Below are 21,217 nucleotides of genomic sequence, written 5' to 3' on the forward strand. Positions count from 1 at the left end.
TTAAAACAAGTTTGGATTAACTGTAGGATTAATTCAACCTTTTCACACTTTTACAGTACCATAATCAGTTGTGTTTAAAATTAAGAAAAGGTTACACCTATGGTTCCAGAATCTTAAGACACTCAATGTATCTTTTCTGATTTTTCACCATTCTGCTCTTTGATATCATCATAATTTCTTTATATTTGAGAACTGTTTTGCTAATATATTCAGTTGCTAGTTTTTCTTTGCTGGATTTTCTTAAATTATGGTTGAGATAAATGTGGTTGATGTTTTGGTGCATTTAACATTTTACTAAATGGCTATTTAATGGAGCTTGTACAGGCCCTCCTATTATTAATTACTAGTTATAACACTTTCATTTAAAAATTATGAAACAAATGCAGTAGATTGGACTGAAAACCTGTGAATCAGGTGTTAATATACATGTTTCTAAGGTAAGAAGTTAAATATAATTTAATGCCTTAAAATTTTTGAAAGGTTGAAGAGTGTTTGTTCTTGATCATATATATGAACCTTAGTTGGCACAGCATTTTAGATTGGTAAAATACAATAAATTTATGAATGATGAAGTTGGTTTGTAATCAATTATTATGTAACTGATATTATCTTAATAACACTGCTAATTGGTAAATAAATATTTTGATATATTATTTGCCCCATTTGTTACCATATATATAGTTTATGTAGTTACTAACAAATATTGGTAATTTAAAGTATTTATTTTCCAAAAAGCACTATTCTTTGGTGATTGTAAGCTAATGAGACTATAAAACATTGAAAAAGCTGAATAACAAAGTATTTGGGAAGATTTTTATGTGATATGTTGCAATAAAGTACACCACATGATTGTAAAGTAGGTTTATTATTGTGGGCCTGTTTTTCCACCCACCAGTGCAGCATAAACTTGTGTCATTAGTTTATCCTTATGAAAGTTTTTTAAATTATTTAATTTGACAATAACATTGGTAAACTTGTATGTTTCTCTCAAATCTGTTGTGTTATATTAGGCTATGACGTGCTTGGTGTTTTCATGAGGAACTGGGATATCGCAGATGAAACTGGACACTGCAGTGCTGACAGAGATAAAGATGATGCAGAATACGTTTGTCAAAGAATTGGTATTCCTTTACAAGAAGTGAATTTTGTAAGACATTATTGGAATGAAGTTTTCAGGTGAGACAAAATATTTTATGCCCATTTTGAAAGCTATACCTTTTATGTGCAATTAAGTTATGTTTTTGCAATAAATTTCTTTGGAATTTAATCTTGTGCATTTGGGAGGAGTAGAACGTGCATGCCACATTCTTTTCATAGAGTTATATTCAAAGCTGAATTATACCACAAGAAGAATGGTTATTCTGCACTTTTTTTGCAGAATGTTGGTATCATAACTGAATTTCTCCGTAACTCAAAATATTAATACATTCATATTTCTATAAATGTTTATCATTTCTGTACAAATCTTTGTGTTTAGGTACAAACTTTAGGCAAACACTATACATTCAACCTCTAACGTTAGTGATTTTACCTTTAAAGTTCATCTTCACAGCTTCATGGATATGAGCTTAAACGTTTTCCTGTCGTGTTGTCTGGCCGTCTTATTGAATAGTTTCTGGAGTAAAACCCAAATTCTTTGTTGCACCATAAAACATTTGGATAACAAAATGCAGTGAAATAGTTCTAACAACTTTATCTGCACATACTGATATTCCTCATTGGTTAAATAAACAAAACTGAAGTCATCTTTCTTCTTTGCACTGCAAGAAGAGGTATCTAATATGTCAGACTATTGTATAAACTTCTCCAATTTCTTTCTATATTAAAACATGCTATAATACAAAACCCACCTCAACTATAATACACATAATTTTGAGAACAATTAGTTCTAATATTGATTCACATTTTGAGGAAAATGGTCCTATATTAGTTAATCGTATAAAGTGTAAGAGCTACTATCTAGGAAATTATCAATCTATTTAATAAATAGGTTGTCTGTGAAGAAGGCCAGTGCTTTACAAAGTCACTCCCAAATATCTGGATAGATAGACCAGCACTTTCAAATCTATAGGACAGATGTTTACTTGACATTCATCTTTGTTTGTTACAGCAACCTATTAAATTCATATGTAGCTAACATTTCAAATTTGGCACTGTGAAATGATTGTATCATTAAATATTCTAATTATTTTTCAACAGTTTTTTATTCACAGGAAAAGCAAGTGCTTAGAGATAAAGTACTACATCATAACTTCTATTTGCTAAATATGCTTGTTTGTTTATGTTATCAGTAGTTTTGATGTTAATATTTTACAACAATAGGTTGAAGATTTCACAGTAGTATAACTTTGCTTGAATATAGCGATTGTTTTACTAAGTTTGGTTTACATGAAAGTTGTGTGTAAGAAATAAAGCTATTTGAATGAAATTATTTTAAAAATTTGCAGAAGATATTCTAGAAGTGTTGAAGTTGTTAAAGACAAGTTGAAGAGTTTTATAAAAGATATTTTTAAGTGGTATGAACTAACTATGATTTCCATCCACAACAAGCAGAATTTGAAATTGCAAGGTCAGGGAGAGTGAGTTTTTTTCATTGTGAGTTAATATATCATTTTTCATAAACTGACATATCAGAAAAAACATGATTGCAACATTGTCAGTGCTGCTCAAATATCACAAAGTTTCATAATGCACATATCTAAAATGATAATGAAATTACCAAAACATCTACATCAGATACAAACATTGAATGCAATCACAACTGAGAAAGAAAATAAATCATAACAACAACCATAAGTTGACGTAAAAATGAATGGTTGAAGAAAGCATTTCTAAGTATTTCATTTCCACTAAGTACATAGAAAATGATCTGGCATAAAACATATTTTATTTGCTAAAGGGGAAATTTAAAAAGAAAGAATACTATGTAAGTATGTAGCTTTTGTGAAAGTGTTTTACAAAAATGAAACCAGTTAATGAAGTCCTTTTAAAGTTTACTTTAATGTTCTTAAGATTATGTAGGTTTGGAAAATTAAAATATTTAGTTTTGATTTTTTTCTACTATTTATAATAAAACATTCAATAGTTAAATGTAGTAACTTGCCCTCAGACTCTGAATAGTTCACATGCAATGTGATTATCATTTTGTAGTATAAAAATACTGTTTCTTATCTCACAGTTTTACACTTCATTTATTTACTCTCTAGAATCTTCTAAATGAATATCAAATGTTTTTAAAGTAAATGTTTATATTTTATTTCCATTTTCTCTATTATATTGTTAACTCCAGATACTGTCATAAACATACAGTGCAATGAAATGTTTAAATCTATGAAATGGAAAAGTGTACATACCTTTTTAATTTTTCGTAGAATACTTTTGAATCTTGTTTTACCCGTATGCATAATTTTATGTTTTTATTTCTTCACTTTTAGTTTATATGTAATTTTCTTTTCCAATTCTTTGTCTTTTATTCATAATTCAGGTATGCCAACCTGACCCCAAGGTGTTCTGTAGTTATTATAGGGCAAAGGTTATCTACAAATTCTTTCACTAATGCACACATAGACACTTAATGCCATCTTCCTTGGACATTTTGACAAGCCAAGCTATAAGAAGTTAAACACATAAAAATCATAAATGTTTCAAATATATATTTTAAAACAAATATAACTAATTATTATATAAATGTAAAGTGTAAATGCAGTCTAACACCTTAGCAAACAAATACAATAAGGCAAGAAACACTTACCAAGCACTATATACATATCAAAAGAATGATGGACTAAGCATCATTTTTATTCTATGCACATATAGAGGTTTCATCAGGCTACAACTGAATAATTTGAAATCTGCTATTTCTGTTGGCTGTAAACTAGCTATTTAACTTCAAACTGTGACTTGGAAACAGAGCTTTAACTTTGCAAATTTGACTTAGTCTTAGAAATAATAAAATGTTGTTTCACACAGGGAGACATTCTTGGTAGTTTCCTCCCCACTAATGAGGGACAACTGGAAAGGTACTTTGAATGACTTTGCTGAAAGTCAATGTAAGCTTTTCACTGCTTCTTTTCTAATAGCTGTTAAACTTGAGAATTTTTAACCATGAGTGGATCACATAATAACATAATCTGCACTTTTAATTGTTGTTTTAGATGTTTTTTCAAAATAAAGATAATAATAAAGCTTAGATAATAAAAGACGTTAAATTGCAAGATACTTGATAATAGTAATTTCATTAAAATATGCTCTGCTCATGGATAGTTTTCTTTACTTATACTGCTGTCTATATGCACAGCTATTTGCTCACCATTAGCCTTATTACTTCATGTTAGACATCTACATGCTATCATGCAAATGATTATGCAGTAACCTTCCACCAGTAGGAGTGCAACACAACTCCTATTGTCACTAGCATCTTCTCTTCTTTGCAACCATAATCACTTAATGATGGGCTGTTGTACTGTTATAACTTGTCTTTGTTTGTGCTTTCCCACTGATTATTTTTATTGAATAGTTCTGTAGAAAATTATTCAAGGCCTTATCTATTTTTTCAGGTTTATCAAACCATATTATTGTGAGTTTCACTGTTTTGGAGGTTCAGTTCTCCTTTTTCGTAGTCATATTCTCTCATCATGATCTTGCAATTCCATATCTCAAGTGCCACTGCTACTGTGATACTACAGCTGATCTTCTTCACCTTTCACTGCTGTCAGGGCAAGCTTTATCAGCTCAAGAAGTAATGGCTGTTGTTCAAAAGGATTGGCTGCCTTTAAGCAGTCTTTTGCATCTCCTGGTAATTGTTCTATTTTACCATGTGCAAGTATGCCTAAATGTGAGGATGAGGATTTGGGCAGCCTTTTTCCTTTGCCTACATATACCTCAAAGCTGTGTTTTGTTTCAGAGGGAGGTGCCCAGGTCTCTTTATCCCTTTATGTAACTAGGTATATTGTAATTTTTTTCATTGTCTCCTATTTCTTATGATTCCTCCTCAGATGTTGGGGATCATGTAGGTTGATTTGTGGACCAGTACCATATAGGAGTCAGTATGCAACATGATCCCCCACACACATACATTCTGGATGAACATGCTTTGGCATATCTTTTGTTCTGTATTCCATAATTTGACCTGTACTGATTTGAGTTGCTTTCCAGTTTGTAGGGTTTGGATCTCAATTCTTTGGGTTTCTTTCACCTAATTTTCCTGAATTTGGTCTGGAATCTTTAGTTTTCCATTCTGGCATGCCTCTACTCTTCCTTCTTGCACATGCAAATTCTCTGTTGTTGGGACCTCTTGGGTAAGGAGAGTTTGATCCATACTGTTTCTATGACTTGTGCATGACTCCTTTTCCATGCCAGGAGGTTTTAAAGGGCATTCCTGACTTTCTGGACACCAGAGTTGAATCTGCATTATTGTATACCTCTATTTTCTTCTTAGCTTCCTTTTTTCTTCCACCACCTACTGCACCTGTTCCTGTGTCTTGCCCTTTGCTGCCTTTTTTCTGACTGGTTCTGGCCTCTCATAATCCTGAGGTTCATTGTCAGTTCTTGGGGCACCATACTATAGGTAGTGGTTACATTGTGGGTTCAAGTCCTGTGATGGCTAGTATCCTTTGCTTGCTCACATTTGGAGATCTTTCACCATGGACTCTTGTGTTCTCAGGGTTAGTCTCAGAGAGTTTAGCCCTCCTTCTCTGCTGTCTTAGGATTTAGTTTCCAGCTGTAGCTTTTGGAGACACTTTTGGACTTGCTTTGCAAAGGTGCAATTGTATGAGGGTGGATTCCTCTCATCTAGATTTTATTCCAAAGAAGACTGGAAACTGGTACCCTGTCATTAATCTATCAGTGTTTAACTGCTTCTTGGTCCTCCCACATTGTCCCATGGAGTCATACTTATCCCTTCATTGGGTTTTCAGTCCTTGTCTGTGGATAACAAAGGGTATGTCAGACGTATACTTATACATTCCCATCTCCTCTATATCCAGACATTATCTTTGTTTTTTTCACCAAGGGTGTGTGCTTTGTTTGGTACTGGTATCATCTTTTCAGATTTGTCTTGACTCCTTATATTTATTGTTGAATAGTTTGGATGTTTGCTCATCTTCTTCATTTGCAAAACCTTTATTTCCACCATAACATGGATGGATGGTTACTTCTAGCTTCCTCACAGGCCAACTCTGTCATTCACATTCAATTTTTGTAAGAAAAATGGCCTAGGTTGGTTGATTGTTGAAGGTGGAGAAGTTCTCCTCACTCCCACACAATACCTAGTTTATTTTGGAGTATTGTACAACTTCTTATTCATTCTTGCAAATCTTCTCCCCTTCAGTTGAGAGCTATAGAGCTTCTTGTTTGCAACCTCTCCTCTTTTCTTTCTCCCTCTGCATGAGAAGTTCTCTCTCTTTTGGGGTTGTGGGCTTCTCTGAAAGCCTCATCTCTCTCTCTTGGTCATATCCATATGCTGCATCACCTTCAGTGTTTTTTTGTTTTTTTAAAATAGTAGAACTTGTTTGGGATCCTTTGGACCTCCCTTTATTATTTCTTCCTTCCTTACAAACCAACAACACCACTAAGGGTATTCCTTCTCCTCATTTATGATGTCATCTCTCTTCAAATGCATCTCTTTCCAGCTGGAGTGCCTTCCTGGATGCTCAAGTGGTCTTGAGGAAGTGGACTAGATCAGAGGCCTCTCTCTGCATTAGTCTCTTGGAGCTCTTCACTCTTCATTGGGCTTTGGTTCACTTTCTTCTGATTATTTAGGGCTGATTGGTGATGGTGCATTCCAACAACTTGACTGGAATTTCATCCATTTCCAGGCACTTGGTCAAGAGATCTTTGTTTTCAGAAATTGATCCTCTTGTATTGAATCCAAGGAGATTCTATTCAGTTAATAGCTTATCATATTCAGGATAACATTAATCTTGTTGCAAGTTGCTTTTCTGGTACCATTAGGATTATTTGTTTAGAGGGCTTATTGGGCCTGCTAGTGTTTTGATGGCTCTGTTCCCAATTGTATGTTCCATTTCTGGATGCTTTTGCCACTTATTTCAATTTCAGCTCTCTTGGTATTAGTCTTCTGTTCTACAATAACTTGTTGGAGCAGTAGGTTCTTTCAGCCAAGATTGGATGGACCACTAAATGTATGCCCTCCTTCCCATTTGTCTGCTTCCTCATTATCCTTTCAATCATTAATACCTCTCCATGTTGTTTTTTTCATTTTATATTCCATTTTATATAGTATGCCTGTGTCTCCCTTTCATCTATTTTGTTTCATTCATTTCTGCCTCATCCATCACCCTTGCCCTGCCTCTCCCTGTGTTATTCTCCACTCATTTACCTCTCAATTTGAGCCATTCTCAACCTGTTCTTTTTCTGACATCTTATTAGAGACCCTTTTCCTCCTCCTGTTAGCAGGCAAATGTTGTTGAATGGGTGTGTTTGCTATTGAAATATACTGTACCACTTTGTGTTTTTTTTTTACTGTCCAAAACTTCAGCTTCTGAGGAGGATACTTCTGCCTTTACATCCATTTTTCATATTTCATCTGTATGACCATTCTGAACCCTATTTGCCTCCTCTATCTGGTCAAGACTCACTGCTGTAACATGGTGTGCACTAATTCTTTCTGTGATTCCTGTTTGTTTATTCCTTGGAATTCATCCCAGTGTTGTGACCTTTCTCCAATGCCTCTTATGGGTTAGATTTGTTAGCTTCTTCATCTGACATATTCTTTCTTTTGCACAAGATCTTTCTTATATTTTTCATGTCTCTTCACATCAAGTCTCTCACTGTGTCAAAGGTTGCTCATTTTCATCATCTGTTGGAGGGCATCACTTGCAACAATATTTGGATAACTATCCACGCCTTCACTAATAATTATCGTCATCACCTTGCCATTTCTTGTTTTACTGATTTTACTATTTCTTCTGTCATTTTTTGTTGTTTGATTTATCTACAAGTGGGTAAGTACTTCTTTCTTTCTACATTTTGGAAAGGATTGCCTGACTAGGTGTACTTATTTTTAAATACATTCACTGTTTAAATGGGGTGTTTTGCTAGACCATTTGTTGATATTTCTAGAAGTATCTTGCTTTATAAAGATGTCTGCTAAACCGTACACTCATGGACTAGCATGAGTAAAGTGAATGGAATTTCTGACAATCCCTAATGATTTGTGTATTGCAGGTCACTGGATTGATCTGATTTTCAAAATAAGGTCATGGTCACTCATTGCACTGTCTCCAGTGCAGCATTTCTCCAGATTCTTTAATCTTATGTTTTCTCTTTCCTTTAGTGGAGTATGGAAGTCTTTGCCACTTACTAGTTCCTAACTGTTGGAATGGTCATTGTTGAAGGCTTCCATCTGAGGTTCTCAATCACACTCAGTTGAGAGTAGGGTGGTGGTGTTCTGTTAGTGTAGATGGCTTTGATGCTCATTCTGTCTTGGACCTGAAGTACAGTTCAAGATTCTGTCAGGTGTTGGATGATGCATTCTACGAACATGCAGTTAATCCCTTCAGCTGAAGCATTCTCTTTCCTACCATCCCTGGATATTTTTCCTGGTGGATATGGTGATGGTTGGAGTTGGAGTAGCTACATAAGTCCTCACACGTATGTGATCTGGTACCCTCTTCCTACCGTGGACTGGACAATATATTCCCAATGCTGTCTGGTAGCGGATTAGATGTGCAACCCTCACTTTGCTGTCTACCTTTCTACCATTCCTGAGATGTCAATTCACAACACATATAGTGATAGTTGTGTTTGATATGCAAATATGACGATGTGGATCCATTTTACAGAGGTTCATCTTTCCTACCAGTTCCTAGATCCAACGTGAAAGGTGGAGGACCCACTTTCTGCTGTGAACCAGATATACCTATCATGGTTTGGTTGATGTTGATTAAGGTTCATTTCCCATTTACAGTCGAAAGCACCCTATTCACTCTACACATAGTGCCTCTTAATTTCACACATGTGACTAGGTTCTCCTTCTGTGAACTGGATCGTACGTTCCTGGTGCCACTTTGTGATGGATTCAAGATGCACCCTTACTTTACTGTCCACCTTTTTACTATCTCCTGGAAGTTGGTTCACTGCAGACATGGTGTTGGTTACATGAGTGTAGGGTCCTTCCTGTGATTCCACTCTAATTGTAATATATTTTTACTTGAGAAAAAAGTGTATGTGGCTCAGATGTGGTGTGATCTCACCTAAGTATGTTGCCTTCAATTTATTTGCACACCTCATGAACTTCTTGCAGGTACTTTCTAAAGTGGAATTGTCTTTTCACTTCACCCTCTGCCAGCTCAGTGTTGGATTCTAGGTATTTTGCATGATAGTTTCCAGATGTCTCATATGACTATAAAGTAAATGAGGATATGAAGGCTAGTGGCAAATGAAAACTCGTGCATATAGAGAACAGTACGAGTCGAGGAAATCTGTCTGTGAGTAAAGATAAATATCTATCAAAAATACATTTGCAGTGTAGGAGTATGTTAAGTTTAGGGTAATGCTCTATATTCTGTTTCTTATTTTCTTTATCCTAACATTAACTCTAAATAAATTCCTAATGTACAGTGAAATGAAAAGTTGAAAAATACAAAATAAAATCAATAAAACTTTTTTTCTAATGTCACTGCAGATTGTTACAGAATTACGTTTATTTATATTACCAGCCTGAACTTCTAACCTGTCCAAACCTCATTTTTATTCTTGTGTTTTTTATTATTGTACATTGGACTACCTCTCTGTATGAGATTGACCCATCATGGCTAGGTGGTTAAAGGCACTCGACTTATATTCTGAGGGTTGCAGGTTTGAATCCCTCCATTGCACCAAACATGCTTGCTTTTTCAGTTGTGAGGGTGCTATAATATGAGGTCAATCTCATTATTCATTGGTAAAAGAGTAGCCCAAGAGTTGGCAGTGGTTGTGATGACTAGCTGCCTTCCCTCTGGTCTTACACTGCTAAATTAGGAATGGCTAGCACGGATAGCTCTCGTGTAGCTGTGCATGAAATTCAAAAACAAACAAACATGTTGGGATGTTCTCACTACAGTTTAGGGTAAACAACTGATGATGTTACTGACAGTTGTTAACCATGAGAGTTTCTCTGATTTCCTTATCAAATTAAATTTTCTTAAGTCTTGTTACCTGACTTAGGAACTTCCTAATTTTTAAAGGTTCAGTTACCTTTAAAAAAATAATAACAATATAAATAGAACTATGCATAAAAAACAAGAAAAAACTCAGATGCTGCATTTCAGTAACCTATCTTTTTTTCCCATTATGTTGGTTGTCCAAAAATAATTCATGTAGTTTTCAAATATGCATTTTAAAATACAAAAACATATCAATCACTGTGATTTATCTGGCTTTGTAAGTAAGCCATAAATAAATTTTTAAATTTTATTATTGCTGAGAGCAATGACTTAACAAACAAATGCCAAACCTTTTAACCAAGCTTCCATTTTTTATTGCCCAAACTAAAATTTTGACCTTAAGATTCATGTACATTAAAATATGTTCTTGCTGTTGATTGCAAATTTGTCCTTCAGATAGTTAGGTATGAGTGAATAGTACTGAGTTATTAGAGTTTCCCTTGTGGGATTAACAAATTAATTGCTATTTCAGCAAATTAAAAGAGTATGAAATTCGGATTTTCTAGTCTTCTTTGTCATTACGTAATTGGTTTGATACTGTAGAAACTGTATTGCTGAAGCTATAAAAAAAAGGTAAGAAGTTCAGATTTTCTAGTCTTCCTTGTCATTACGTAATTGGTTTGGTACTATAGAAACTGTATTGCTGAAGCTATAAAAAAAAGGTAAGAAGTTCAGATTTGATAGTCTTCCTTGTCATTATGTAATTGGTTTGGTACTATAGAAACTGTATTGCTAAATGTGTAAAATCTAAAGTGGAGAATTCAGAGGACAGACAAGTCATGTGACACAGAGGAGTGAAGATTTAGAATTATTACCTCTCCCACTGAAGGTGAGTAGATGTTGTTTTCACCTCTGTATGTGCGTATATCAGTAAAATTTCTCAAAAATGGGTGAATGGAATTGAACAAAACTTGGTATACAATTGGGCTATGACCCAACTTAGAAGTAATTAGTTTTTGCAGGGTGGAGGCGATGGGTAAAAAAAAAATTCTTATATGTTAACATGGGAACCAATTTTTTGTACTATTTGTGCTCTGTAGTTCAGTCAAAAATTATCAGATTTTGATGAAACTTGATGGAGAAATGTAGAACATTATTCAATGTTATCCTGTGAGAGATGGTTTGTGTCCATTAATAATAATAGATACATGGACATGTTTTTGTATTTTTTGAGAGCTGAATATGATCAATGCTACATGCTGAGTGCCTCTATAGTTTTAAGTTTTTTAAAAATTTACTTATAAATATTAATGTAAAAATTATGTGTGTAATATTAATATGCTGCCAGTATTTGATATATTTACTGTAACTGGGAACCCATGTCAATTCTGTTCTTTTTTCAAATTGTACTTAAAAGATTCCTTAAACAGTGTATGCAACTTACAAAGACATATGATACATTTTAGTGATGTATGATTTATCTTCTCTTTAGCAAAGATATTTGGATATGGTACCATATCTTTAGCCATGGAAAATTAGGAAATTAAAGGAAAAAAACAATTAATACTTCTTTTGCAACTGCATTTTTTGATATTTATTATTTTGTGAAAAACACTACAATAAGTTTTTCCAAAGTATCTAGGATAAAAAAGAATTAAGTAAACTTAACATTAAAAATACCTATTATGTAAAAGCAAATTGGTTAAAAAAAGGAAAAAGGGGAAAATGGAAATAATGGTCTGAACAAATAATTTTTGACAAGTTTGTAATCAAATGTATTGATATCTGTTTGAAATGGATACAAGTATTTGATCTTACTTTTACTCATGTTTTAATTGAGATTTAAAAAATTAGGATAATTTTATGCAAAGATGAATTGCTTGACAATAAGATCATCAAAATTTTTTCTTATGTATTTATGTCACATACGTTTTGGAATTTTAAATCATGTTTCCTCATAATTTGTTGTATGGTGTTCTTTCAGTCTAGTAGTAAAATTTTGCTACCATGTGAAGAGGTAATTTTTCTCTCCCTATTTATAGTAAGTTTCCAGAAAATAAACCAAAATTAAAAAATATGTCAAATATTAGATGCATGCACAATTAAATATTTTGGGTGATTGTAAAAGGTAGTGCAAAACATATAGGTGGGCAAACAATGATTTATAAGGAAGAGATTTCCTGATGATGGAACATGCCACATGTTTCAACAGAATACTGGACTGTCATTGTTTGAGTTTCAAATTCCCCCTTATGTTTACAACTCATTGTTTGTCTACTTACTATTATATTAGCATAATGTGTTTCCTTATTTAGATAAAAAACAAGTATTTACATGAGTGTATGATTGATATTGAATCTAATGTTGATAGAAAGCTTTAACTCATGTTATTTGGTTTAGAAAACTTTATTGGGAAAATTGATTAAAAAATTGGCAGGAATGTCTCTGTTTCTGAATGTCAGTTTTTTTCTCAAGCACTAAAAATAATTTGAAAATGAGTGCATTGTATTGCTCATATCTTTGTGGTTGTGTTATATCAGTATGTTTAAATAAATATATTTACAAGGAGAAATAACTCAAGTTTTAAGTGTGAGACAGAAGTATTTTATTTAAAGAAATATTGCTATGCAAAGGTATGTTTTGAACGAGTTGAGGTTTACGGGTGCTGTTACTTGATATTAACTTTTTATTATTGTCTTGTAATTCTAGTGAACTCATTGAAGATTACCAGAATGGTCTTACTCCTAATCCTGATATTTTGTGCAACAAATCAATAAAATTTAGTATTTTCTATGATCATGCTACTAAGAATCTTGGTGCTGATGCAATTGCAACAGGACATTATGCAAGAACATCCTTTGGTGAAGATTTGAAGTACTATCAAGAAAATAAAAGTAAGCATGAATGTCTTAAAGATTGTACAACAATTTTTTGAGTATAAGATGTTCCCAAATGTAATATCCTCTCTAATCGTCATAAACTAAGAGTCAAAGTTACCATATTATCACAAGTGATGTGTAACAAGGCTTTTATAATACTGCAGTTAAAGTAATCCTTTGATTACATAAATGTTAGAATATCTAAATAATCACTAATTCCATTGTGCTTGGTATCTTTGCATTCTCATCCAGCAAATAAATTGCTAAAATGTTAAGAGTATCTATAAGATTGCCAATTTAAGTAGATTTACCTTAGTGCTTGACATCTTTGTAAATAAATGTTGTCAAAAGCTCATTTACAGCCAGTGTTCCTTAGTCATGATTTTCAGCAATTCTGTAACTGCTTTCCTACAATGGAGTAGGTTTAGTTTGATTTGAAATATTCCCTCCCTGTGCATATATAAAGATATATTTTGATTTTATAAAAGTGGTTTTAAAAATGTATCGTGAAATCAAAACTTATCAGGATAAAATTATGTTATAATTTTTCCTCTTCTTGTTGGTGGTCTGATAACTTCAATAAGATGTGTTTGCTGTTGATGTCTGCCACACCTTATTTTACTGTTACTGTGTTTTATTCCTACTCTTTCATTCCTATCCAAAGCTTTGGCATTGGGAGGGTAATTCTGCTTTTATATCCTTCTCCCTTCTTTCTGTATCATACTTTTATAACTAGTCCAACCCAGCTTGCCTCCTCCTTCCATTCAGGGCTCTCCACTATCATGTGACATGCATTGATTCATTCCACGGTTCCTGTTTATTTGTTTTTTGGAATACTTTCAAGTTCTTTGATCTTTTTTTCATTTCCCTTATGGATAGGGTTTACCAGCTTTTATGCCTGATTTGTCTTCCTTTTCACCAGATATTTCATGTTTTCCATTTCTCTTCATACCAAATCCACCATCATTCATACCAGTATGTGGTCCATTTCCCATACCTTCCCTGATCATAATTGTCACCACTTGGCTGTTTTCTGTTCTATGGGTTTTTTGTCTTCCTCCCATCCTGATTTTTTGTTCTGTGATTTGTCTATGAATCAGTAAGTGCTCTTTTTTCTCCTTTTTTTGTATGGGCTCTCTTTTTTTCTCTTAAGATCCTCCGTTGTGGCTAGCATTACTATATTTATTTTTAAATCTGTATTTTAAGACCCATGCATCAAGTATACACATCATTGAGATACGGTGTTCTGCAAAACATCATCATTTCTGTCTTTGTGGAAGGCTTTAATAACTAAAATATGCAGTAGGACATGTATAAAAATGTTCAGACAAATAAAAGAAACTAACCCAACTTCACTTTTTCAGATCATTAATCAAATTAACCCTTATAAAGATGGATGTATCTGAGGAGCACATTAGGCATATAATACTTAATAAGTTTAAAAAAAGGCAATAGTGCAGCAGAAACTACACGAAACATTCAAGGTGTTTATGATGTGAAGTCTCTCAGTGAAAGAAAATGTCAAAGGTGTTTTCAGAAGTTTAGATCAGGTTCAGTTTAATGATGACTTGCTGCACTTGATGAAGATTGTGCTGTAACAGTTGAAGAACTAACACAGAAGCTTAAAAGCTTAATTCATCCCATTAAACAGTTCACCATCACCTGAAAAATCTTGGAAAGGTGTCAAAACTTGGAAAAATGGGTCCCCCATGTTTCAACAGAAGCCAACCTTACAGCAAGAGTGGACATTTCCACTTTGCACTTTTGTGAACATACCTCACCTTTTTGGAAAAGTTAGTGACTGGAGATTAAAAAAATGGATATATTATGAAAATGTTAAGCACCACAGACAATGGCTCAATGCAGGTAAACTGGCTAAAGCACAGCCCAAAATAGACCTTCACCCTAGGAAAGTCTAGTTTAAGCATTTGGTGGGATATTGTTGGTGTGATACACTTTGAGTTGCTGCCACTCAGTATAATGATTACATCATACTTCTGTTGTCAACAGTTAGAACAATTGAATGTGACACTGAAAGAAAAGAGACCTGCTTTGATTAATCATAATGGTGTTGTGTTACACCAAGATCATGCATGGCCCCATACAGCAATATCTGCAAAAATTGAAGAACTAGACTGAGAAAAACTTCCACGTCTTCCTTATTCTGTAGACCTTGCCCCTTCTGATTATCATCTATATTCTAAAGTTTGTAGAACTATCTTGATGGAAAAGAGCTTGGAACACATGAAGATGCCAAAACTACCCTCTTCACAATCTTTTCCTCCAAACCCTAAGAATTTTATAGAAGTGGCATAAAGAAGCTTGTGAATTGTTGGCAGGAAGTAATTAATAATAAAGGAACATATGTTATTGATTAAATAACATTAAAAGTGTTTCAAATCATTTCTCTTTTTCTGAACCTAAAATCAGACATTACTTAAAGAATGACCTGACAGATGACATTGATGCTTAGCTTATTGCAGAACAGATGGACAACTCAAGATACTGTCAGGTGATGAATGATGCATTCTGCCAACATGCAGTTCATCTTTCTGGCTGAGGCACTCTCCTTCCAGCTATCTCTTTATTGCTGATTCCTGGTGGATATGGTGATGATTGGAGCTGGACCAGCCACATAAGCCCTCACATGTGTAAGGTCAGGTACCCTCCTTCTACTACAGACTGGATAATAACTTGCCAGTACCAGCTGGTGATGGACTGGAATGGCACTTTGCTGTCTACCTATCTAGCATTTTCCAGATGCCTTGGTTTCTACTAAATATGTTAATAGTTGTGTTGGATGTGTACACTTGCTGATGCAGGGGGGCAGGATGGAGGGTTCCTCCTGTAATTCTTTCCTTAATGTGGCACATTTCCAGGTGGTGTGGTCTCCCATGGAAGTGTTGCTTTCTGTTTATTTGCACACCCCATAGTTTTCCTGTGAGCACGTTCTAAAGAGAAATCATCTTGTAACTGAACCTCCACCAACTCACTGTGTGATTCTACTTTTGAGAAGAGATTAGGTATCAAAAGTTAACATTTCCTACTCAGCTTCTTCACTACTGATATGAGTTTTGTCTGTACTGCCAGTCTCAAACTGATTACAAACTGTAAAAAAAGAGGGCACTAGTGACAGTAGGAGTTGTATCACACTCCTATTGGTAAAGGATTGCTGCATGATTTTTTGCATGATATAATGGAAGTGTCTTGTGTGAATATGTGAGGGTAGTTGAGAGTATCAAGGTTAGTGGAAAACAAAAGTTTATGTGCATAGAGGGCAGTATCTTTCAGAAATACACTTTCATTGTAGGAAAATATTAAAGTTAATGCACTTAAAAAATACAGATGAGATTGTTTGTAAGGTTTTGTTAAATACAGTAGTTCCTGGTGGATATGACCCCTTTATATAATGACTTCCTTTTAAATGCAGCTCTCTCTTTTTTTCCATGCATGGAATGATTTTTCCATTGATCTGACCTCCCATGAATCACTTCATGATAGATGTGACATACAACCATAAATTTTGAGAGGAAGGTCAGATAACAACCTTTCTGTAACAACTTCATATTAATAATGCAATATACAGAGACACATGAATATAGTTTATACAAGATGGAACAAAAAGGTCAGATGGCCACAGACTGCTTCACAGTTTAATGTATGTGTACGTATATTTGTACATTGGGGTGTTGGAGTTAAATTCCGTGGTGCATAATATACATAGGTATTTTGGCTTAAAAACTTTCAGTTTCTGAAAGGTAACCAAAGGCAATTAGCAAATTGTTGTTTGTATTTGCCCCACTTATATAATTAAAGTTTATTCTTTTAGTGAGTGTAGTGTATTATTAATTAGTGACCTAAGCATTAAGTAACTTGATTAGGATTTACTAGCAGGGTGTGAGGGTTATTAACTTGCAGATTGTTGAGTAACAGACTTGACTAATGTGTGCAGTAAGCATAGCTAATAAAATTCTTTGAGGTCTTTAGGAAAGCTGCAAATGTTTCAATCTGAAAACAGGAAGTTGCTGTGAAGAAGGAGCTACTTGAAGTGTTGATATTGAAACATGACATGGAAGTTGACATAGACCAAAGTTATGATGAAAGCAACAAAATAAACAAAACATGGAAATTAAATAATTTTTAGTCAACTTCAAATTGTTTTAATACAACATATTACACTTTATATAGTATTTGTATTCAGAGAGAATTACCTTATCAGGTACTGGCTAGAGTCTAGCAATAATTCAGATCAGATATTTATTCTCATTTCTTTACTGGTTCTTTTAAATTTGCAGAATGATACCTTTTCAGAGCTGGGATCAAAAGATCCCAGTTTTAAAGTGAGCATTTGGTTTAAATTGGGGTTGTTTTGTTTAATTAACCCTTAAACGATGACTATCATCAATTGACGTTTTCCTAAAAAAAAGCAGCCATCATCAATTGATAATTTCATGCTTTGCACTCAGTACAGCTATAATCAATTGATGACACAGGCTAAAACATTAGTTGTCAACCCTCTCACACCATACCCACTTAAAGCATTGCATCTGGATTATTTTCTCCCTATAAGTCATAGAGTAGAAAAGGAAGGGTGTATCAGCTAAGGGAATGAAGTGAAAACATTTTTCAACAAAAGACAAAATTGAAGTATTAACACATGTTAATTATTTCAATGAAGAAGAAAACGTTTTAGATCTTTCATCATCATCAAATTCAATTGTTTCAATCTCTGATCGTGATTTAGATAGTGAATCAGAATCTATAATTCAATTAGAATCTCTTGGTTCCAAATGGGTAAGATGTCATGATTTTGATCCATTTATTCATTCTTTTGACAGTAGAAATGCTGAACTCACAGATAAATCTAAAGAATATGAATTTTTTTTACTGCTATATTTGATCAAAGTATAATGAGTCATCACAAATTTGCAAGAAACAAACAGATGTTATGGTTTTTTGTATATCCTTGAATTACAAAGAAAGTGAAAGTAACATTCCATCTACTTCATGAAGTAAAAGTGGGAAGATACAGCTATTGAGGAAATGGACACTTTTTGTGCTCTGTGATGCTTATGCCACATATAAAAAAAGCATGTGTTGGCTGATTATTGGATGAATGATTCCCTTATAGGAACATTAATTTTTCCAAAATATATACCTTGAAATCAATTCGGGGAGATTCTTAGATATCTGCACTTCACAAATAACGAAGAACTGAATGCAAATGATCAGTTATGGAAAGTTTACAGTGGTGAAGAATAAAGGTGAGGAATCTTTTTCTCCATTTCAAAAGGTAATTATTGATGGATCTTTGATTCTTTTCAAGGGTTGCATTGTTTTTAAGCAATACATTCCAAGCAAGTACCATAGATTTGGAATAAAGATATTTTAATTATATGACTGTGAGACAGAAATTGTAATAGATATGATTATCTATTCTTCAAGTAATGTAGATGTCCTCAAAGATCCCCAATTTGGATTTTCAGGATCAGTTCTCAAGCAATTAATGAAAGACTACCTTGGAAAAGGTCATATGTACTGATAATTATTATACAAGTGTGGAAATATACAACTTTCTCTTTGAAAATAAGACTGGTTTTTGTGGAACAGTTAGAACTAATCAGAAGAACATGCCTAAATTTGCACCTCTGAAGAAGGGAGATGTTGAGACCAAGAAACAAGGGAATATTTTACCACTTATTTATAGAAAAATAAACATTGTTACTTTGCTTAGTATATTTGATAAAGGTGAAATGAAATAAAGAGGAAAGGATGATTCCAAAACTAAATAACCAATAACCAAACCCAGTATGGTTTTAGATTATACTATCAATGTATGGCTAGTTGACAAAAGTGAAGTACAAATTGGACAAACTAATTGCCTTTGTAAATGTGTGAAGTGGTACAAGAAACTCTTTTTTTTTTTTTTAACCTAATCAATATCTCAGTTTTGAATTATTATAATATGTATCTAGTAAAAACTGGCAAGAAGCCATCATTGAAGTAGTTTAGTTACAATGTAATTTTCCAATTATTGGAAATGTATGGAAGGGTAACAATACCTTTTCCAGGAAGACATAGCCTTACTGTTCCTGATAGACTTGTTGGAAAAGAAGCATTTTCTCGGCACTTTTTAGAAAGCATTCTTTCCTCAGAAACTAGAAAACGTGGACAAAGACAATGTCATATGTATGCATTCAACAAGAAAAGAAGTGAAAGATAGTGACTACCTGGTGTAAAGAATGTAGTTTAGCACTGTGCATTGGAGAATCTTTTCATGGATTTCATACTCTGAAAAACATTTGAACTTGTAATAAATAAGTCTTTATTATGCTTTTCTTTTCATTTTCTTTCATATTTTGTGAAAAATTCATCATAAAAATGCTAAAGAGTGTGTTTAAAATTTTTTGCCAATATTTTATTTCATTTTCCAGGCTATCAATATCTTTTTATTCCTCTGTATTTTACATTTAAAAAAAAATAGAATCTTATTTGTAAGAAAATGTTACAAGTAATACAAAATAAAAAAAATGAATCTAGCTAGTTGTTCTGGGATTCCACAAATCGTATGTGAGTGTCAAAACAATTACTTCTGTTGTGCTTTTGAAGCTTAAAAATTACAACCTTTTCATTATCCACATGATTAAGAGGGTTTATATTTGTATTATGTATATAATTTGTAGTATGATAACACTTATATATAACTTTACATTTATCATAATGAAATGCTATCTTATCTGTTTTACTTAATTAAGAAGCTAATTTGAATCTCTATAAAATCACAACAAACTTAACCAATACCCTAATGATGCTCCTATAAACTTGTTTAATGTAAATGAAAAATACAAATTGACCCAGTTCATTTTTGTGAGGCATCTTGATAAATAAAGCAGAAACAAGAGACCAAGAAAGCTCAGTGTATTCAATTTTGGTGATGTTACTAATTTTTTATATTAAGCAATGGAACATTCTATTGGCTAAAGCATTGTAAGTCAGTTAATGAAGTGAAAGAACAGTTTTATATTAACCAATGAAATGTTCTATGGACTAACTGCATTGTAAGTCAGTCAGTGAAGTGAAAGGACAAAAGAATAACTAGTGTATTTCTTTGCTTTTTCTAGGAGTACGTTTGTTGAAAGCTTTTGATGCTGGAAAGGACCAAACTTTCTTTTTATCACAGGTTCCTCAGAAAAGCCTCCAGAGGACGCTTTTCCCACTGGGAGGAATGACAAAGAATTTAGTAAAGAAAATAGCTCTTCATGCTGGTTTGAATCATATTGTAAAAAAGAAAGAGGTAGGAATACTGTTTTCTTTTTCTTTACAAGGTATTGGAGTTTGTCTTTGATTGCATGATGGTGGTTTCTCAAATGGAAAACTGAATGACATTTTTTAATAGTTTTTCATTCAATTTCTTTGTATAAATATTGAATATTGCACTGTAATTTTTTTGAATATCTGAAACATGTTTGTAGGTTTGTAATTATCTTGCTCTTTTTTTTTTCTTTTTTTTTGGTAGAGTACAGGAATATGCTTTATAGGAAAGAGGAATTTTCAAGATTTTATTAAAGATTATGTCAAACCGAAACCTGGTAACTTTGTTGACATTGAAACTGGTAAAGTTGTTGGCACACATGCAGGTACTAATACCATAATTTTCCATTCTTTACAATACCTTCTATTTCATGTTATTACATACATATCTAGAAATGTTATTTATAATCTTGGAACTCACAAATTTCATGCAGTCAATCCAGAATCTCTTAGCCGTTTTTGCGCATATATTTCTCAACAAGTTGGTTTCTCGACATCACTGACTCTTAGGTGTTTGTTACTAATTAGTATAGAATACATCTCTGTTCAGTTATATTAAGATAATATTTCTAAACTTCCATGTAATTTAGAATATACATATGACATTTGTGTAAACTGGATGTTGAAAGGTCATAAATACATGCTAATCCTTTAATATTTAAGAATGAAATTTTGGCCTATTGGACTAAGTCCATTTCTGAAAGTTTTAAGTACCTAATTCTGTTTTTGCTGTATATGTCTTCATAAAATTCGGTGAGCTTTTAGTAAAAAATTAAGTCTTTTATAGACAAAAATCAAACACTTTAATGAAGTGTTTTTACTGAAGATTTATCTGCAAATGTATGAACCCTTTTTCTGAGTCAGTCTGAGTAAAAGGTGGTTTTCTTGCAAGTGTGAAGATATTTTTTGTAATCTCAGTTTTTA

The 21,217-nt window shown here is 33.2% G+C and overlaps 1 protein-coding gene across 5 annotated transcripts in view; it reads left to right on the plus strand.

The window, feature by feature from the left end:
• LOC143222068 (mitochondrial tRNA-specific 2-thiouridylase 1) overlaps positions 1-21,217 on the plus strand; it is a 40,649-nt gene that overhangs the window by 1,458 nt on the left and 17,974 nt on the right. For 4 of the 5 annotated variants that reach the window (XM_076447937.1, XM_076447935.1, XM_076447938.1 and 1 more), the window contains exons 3-6: positions 1,011-1,176; positions 12,813-12,997; positions 20,104-20,276; positions 20,499-20,619. In XM_076447937.1, coding sequence (XP_076304052.1) covers positions 1,011-1,176; positions 12,813-12,997; positions 20,104-20,276; positions 20,499-20,619 — 645 coding nt within the window. The remainder of the gene's footprint in view (positions 1-1,010; positions 1,177-12,812; positions 12,998-20,103; positions 20,277-20,498; positions 20,620-21,217) is intronic. The other variant, XM_076447939.1, reaches the window with a different exon arrangement.

This window comes from Tachypleus tridentatus, chromosome 8, assembly GCF_004210375.1.
Source record: "Tachypleus tridentatus isolate NWPU-2018 chromosome 8, ASM421037v1, whole genome shotgun sequence".
Classification (NCBI taxonomy): domain Eukaryota; kingdom Metazoa; phylum Arthropoda; class Merostomata; order Xiphosura; family Limulidae; genus Tachypleus; species Tachypleus tridentatus.